Raw genomic sequence first — 5,165 nt, 5'->3', positions numbered from 1 at the left:
GGACACAGCTTCCTGTGTCTTTCTGATTGGTCCTGAAAAGAGTGCCCGGGGGCATGGGCTTAGTACAGCACTGATACATGGCAATGTATGTGAGAATATGAAGACAGAATTTGAATCTAAGCAATGTGAATTGCAGTTCATCAGAACTAGGTTATGTGGTTTTCTTGTTTAACAGTCTCGACTGTAGACGAGCTGCAGACAACCACAGGAAATCTATGAGGCTCAGCTTCTGAGAAAAAAAGTCAGTACGCTTTACTATACATCCTTATCACTGTTCCATTCATAGTGAGATTATAAATACATTATGTTTTTCCATGGGAAAACTGCTTCATGCCTGCCACTGTTAGCCAGGAGCCATGATTTACTTTGAATACAGTCTTTGGTGTTATTCTTTTCTGTGTGCAGCTGCATTAACACATGTCCATTTGTGCAGGAAAATACTGTGATATATTTGTCTGACCTTATGACCACATAAACATTTGACATTTTACTCATAAACTTCTAATGCATTAAACAGAAAGAAAAGAGACAAACTAAAAATTCATCTCAGGTCAGTTAGTTTTTTGTGTGTGACCAAAATGCAAATGTATGAACAGCACTACAGCACTGTATAAGTTATAGGGATTTTAGATGCTTACATTCTTATTTATCAAAAGTACATCTGATCAAGCATCATGCATTCAAGCATCAAGCATTCAACATAAAATTGTCTTCAGAGACCTGATCAAGTAATCATGACACTTCTTCTTTCGGAGCTCCCTTCAGGGGTCCCCACGGTGGATTATCTTCCCCTATTCCTAGCATTCTCTTCTGATAACCCAGCCCCCTGTATGTACTTTTTCAATACACCCATTAACCTTCTCTGCAGTCTTCATCTTTTCATCCTACTTACCAGCTTCATATTCAAATATCCCTATATTCCTCCTCTGCACATGTCCAACCCAGCCTTGCCTCTCTAACTTTGTCCACAAACTGTTGAACCTAAACTTTCCCACTGATATCCTCATTTCTTATCCTCTCCATCCAGGTGACTCCCAGTGAAAATCTTAGCATCTTAAGCTCTGCACCCTCCAGCTTGGCCTCCTGTCTTTTTTGTTAGTGTCACCGTCTCCAAACCATACATCATTGCAGGTCTCACTGTCATCTTGTAAACCCTCCCTTTCACTCTTGGTTTTGTCCTTCTTTCACAAATCACCTCTGACATTTGTTAAATTATAATACATTAAAGCTGTTCAAATTTGCAGAATAGTTGCGCAAAGGTCTTTAAGGTGCTCAAAACAAAAGTCCCAGAGAGTGCAGCGCACACAAACACTAAAGGCAATGGGTTGAAGTTAATAAACAAATTAAAAATTTATAAATTCCTATTTTGTTTTCAGTGCCTACAACTTTGCACAACACATTTAATTCTACAAAGCTCCATTAGAGAAGTCTAAGAGAAATGCTGTTTCTCTTTGCTCCACTAGGGGCGGTGTGTCGATAAGAAGGGGGTTTCCTCTGTACAAAGATATTTAAAGGGGAGGTGATAGTATGGCAAATTTTTGTAAACAGAGCATAGAAATTCGTTTTTTCCCTGAATTAGCAATGCTAGTTCATTTGTTTGTCCTTTGTCGTGTAACAGCGAGTGGCAGGTAAAGACCAATAACGAAAGTTTTTTACTGAAATAAATATTTCCTCTGCGGATGAAGAGGCAGCTCTCCGGGGTGGTTTTGTTTTCTCGATGATAGCCTAACATCTTTGCGGCGTACATCGGATAAGCTCGTCTGTTGTTATTTTGATGTTGCTTGCTAGCTGGAAATCTTAACGCCATTTTCGTCTTTGTATTACGTACAAGGCACATGAAGTGACTGATCTCTATTTCGAAATAGAGTTTTGCTAGCAGGGATAGCTGTCGGTCTCTCCCTGGGTCCTCTTTAGCGGAGGGGAAATTCATTTCGTCCTTTTCCTGTAGCTTAGGGTATTGCATAATGTGGCAGTAAGCTGTGGTTTAACCTATTAATAGTTTGTTTTGAGGGGAAAAAAATACTCCTTTATCTTCGACGACGGTGCTAACGTTGGCTAACAGTAGCAATATTCCAACATGGGAGTCACCAACATATACATTAAAATAGGATATGCTACTGTTGGTACTGTGTTTGGACTGTCGGCTTTCTTGGTCTGGAATATCGCATATAAACAACCATGGACGGCGGCTATGGGAGGCCTGTCAGGTATGTTGAAACACATAGCATTAACTAAAAACACTGCAAACAGTTAATGACTTTATCACGGGATATCGGCGCATTTAGCCATGTCAGGCATCCTAATCGCGATGTAGGCCTGGACAGTTAAGCGCCATAATCATATAACGACTCTTAAAATTTAGTCCGTCACTGAAATCTTTATAAGATACAATGCATTATTGGTACATTATGATTTTTAAAAAAAAATTGTAATGATATTTTTAATGCTAAATTATAATTATTTATCTTTCAAGTAGAAAAACCGTATTGTTCTTTTTTTAATTAACTTCAATAATTGAGTAATTTAAGTGATTTACTTGCATTTCTGAGTATCATGTAAATTTTGTTTTAAAACACATTTTTTTGCAGAAAATTTCTAAAATAGTAGTCTTTTCTTGTTTTGTATGGGAGTAGTCTATTACATTCTATTACAACACTGTAATTTCCATAAATTACTGTCACGTGGTGGTTTTCTGTAGTCTTCAGGCTGCAGTGTTATCATACTCAATCGAAATCTGTGTTTTTCTGTCTTGACAGGAGTTTTAGCGCTCTGGGCTCTCATCACACACATCATGTACCGTCAGGACTACTGGCGAACCTGGCTCAAGGGTCTTAGATTCTTCATCGCTGTTGGAGTATTCTTCTCAGTTTTGGCTGTGGCTGCCTTTATTATCTTCCTAACTATGGCCATCGCACAGAAGCAATGTAATCTTGTCTTTTCTGTTCCTGTTTTTTTTTTTTTTTTTAATGAATTTTGTATTGTTGTTCATTTATGTTAAAATAAGTGACTGACAATTCAAATACTCAGAGAGGTGAGGATTGTTGTAACTCTAGTAGTAACCACCTTGTTTTTTCTGTCCCACAGCTTTCACTGACCCGAAGAGCTTCTACCTCTCCTGTGTGTGGAGCTTTCTGACCCTCAAATGGTCTTCCCTCTTGGCCTACTACTCATACAATTACCGCCAGGAGTTTGCGGACATCAGCATCCTCAGTGATTTTTAGTCAGTACTCATTTTAAAGACTTTGGTGGACTTAAGGGGTTTTAGGCTGCCAGCGGGAGATGGACAATGAGCTTTTATAATAAAGAAGAGGAAAAGCAGACATGGCTAGATTTAAAAAAAAAAAAAATCATCAGACTTTTATCACATGGTGCTGCATTTGCTGCACTTGCTTAACAAGCTCTGTATTTGCATAGTAACCTGTTCTCCCACTTTTAATGGCCTACGTGCTACAGTCCTGTAGAAATTGTAAACCTCTGAAAACGTCAGCTGCTTTTGAATGAATTTGTGGAGGACATTTGAGACGTGCAGGTGGTTTTAAACAGCTACATCTTTGGATTGTTTCATTTTTAAACAGTCAGAAAATCCCCTCCATAACAGGCTTTTAATCCAGTGATTAGTGTTTCAAATGAAAGTTAAAATACTCAACCATAAAATCGAAACCAAAATTAAAACCATTTACCTTAAAAGTTATACTAGCTTGACAGCGAGTGATTGTTTTCATCCAAATTAGCTCTCAAACAGTCAGCACTCAACTGCAGAATACTCATATCTCCTGATAGTCACTGACTTAATGTTTGAGAAGTGTTTTATAGTTATTATAGTCCAGGATTTGCTAGACAATACCAATACCACTGTTCAATACCAAGTTCTTTATTCTGCTGCACTACTCTGCTATTGCTATTGGCGCTTGTTATTTTAGTATCACGACTAAACATTATGTGTGAAGCATTACTACAAAGATCAAGCTGTTGCAGTGCACTAACAAAAATGGCAACATTATCGAGAACGTTTTGTTTATATAAACTTAACTGAAACTTGTTCACCTTCACTTCTGTGTACAGATACAAATGTCTGTCTTAGATGAGTTAAATATGTTTTATGTGCATCCTACTTTTTGATGAAAATCCTCTGCGGCATTGGTTTTATACAGACTCATGAAAAAATGTATACACTCACTTCTTTATATTTTTTCCCCTACAAGTCCATGTACATGTTGCTACATGTAGCCACGTATCACCAGTACTTGCAGCATTTTACTACTGTTGGCACCATTCACAAACAGTACTCTCAGCTTTTCACAGTTTTTGTTTGGAAAATGACTGGTTCTCATAACATTTCTGTCATTGTCAATTTATTCGTTGAACTATGTTTTTGGAAATTTAGCTGCAGATATAAAGTTTTGTGTTCTCATCGAAAGCTTTCTGTCATGTGAAATGTTAAGAGCATTCATGCTTCTGTAAGAAAGGAAGAAGTGCTCTATTGTTCTCTCATTCTTGAAGGCGATGCCTTCATGTGAAGTTTGTGCTTTTCTTTTTGTTCCACCAGAGGGAGACTTTCATTTTATGTCGAGAGGTTATCTGAAGTCTGGCATTCCTCTTTTAGAGAAAACACAAATGGAACTACTATATAATTGCACTTTAGTCTATGATATTGATGCCATTGTTTTGCACACAAATTCTAATACAATGGGACAAAATCATGTGTTACACATTGTCATGTCTGTCTCACCCTTTTTTTGTGAAAAGAAGGTGTTTGTATGTATCATTTTGTTGCAGTTAGCAGGATTACTTGTATTCGCCAAATTAAACTGGTTTGTAATTGGTTTAGTTCCAGCTCTATCTTATGTCTACCCTTTTCCCATAACATATGTAAAGTAGTATTTTTGTTTGTGTGTTTCTGTTGATAAGTATGAATATCAGGATGCTACATGTATATAGAAACTGAACCTATTAAAATACATTTATTGGTAATTACATCTTGTGTCCTTGCTCGGTAGCACACTGATGAAACGGCACATTTGGCAATCAGAAGTTTAACCAATTTAACTACACTGCTCAATAAATTAAAGGAACACTTCAGTCAGAGTATACCATCAAGTCAGTTAAATTTCTAGGACATTGATGTGGTCAGTTAAGTAGCAGAGGGATTGTTAATCAGTTTTATT

At 37.3% G+C, this 5,165-nt stretch overlaps 1 protein-coding gene across 1 annotated transcript; it reads left to right on the top strand.

Moving 5' to 3' along the window:
* Positions 1 to 1,458: 1,458 nt before the first annotated feature.
* slc48a1a (solute carrier family 48 member 1a) lies at positions 1,459 to 3,847 on the top strand. The gene is made up of 3 exons (XM_026155075.2): positions 1,459 to 2,207; positions 2,757 to 2,924; positions 3,085 to 3,847. The coding sequence occupies exons 1-3, from the start codon at positions 2,078 to 2,080 to the stop codon at positions 3,219 to 3,221; spliced, it is 435 nt and encodes a 144-aa protein (XP_026010860.1). The 5' UTR covers positions 1,459 to 2,077; the 3' UTR covers positions 3,222 to 3,847.
* The last annotated feature ends 1,318 nt before the right edge of the window (positions 3,848 to 5,165 follow it).

This window comes from Astatotilapia calliptera, chromosome 20 (assembly GCF_964374335.1).
Source record: "Astatotilapia calliptera chromosome 20, fAstCal68.1, whole genome shotgun sequence".
NCBI classification, from domain to species: domain Eukaryota; kingdom Metazoa; phylum Chordata; class Actinopteri; order Cichliformes; family Cichlidae; genus Astatotilapia; species Astatotilapia calliptera.
The sequence above is the reverse complement of the archived record's forward strand: the minus strand, read 5'-3'. Positions and strand labels throughout refer to the sequence as shown.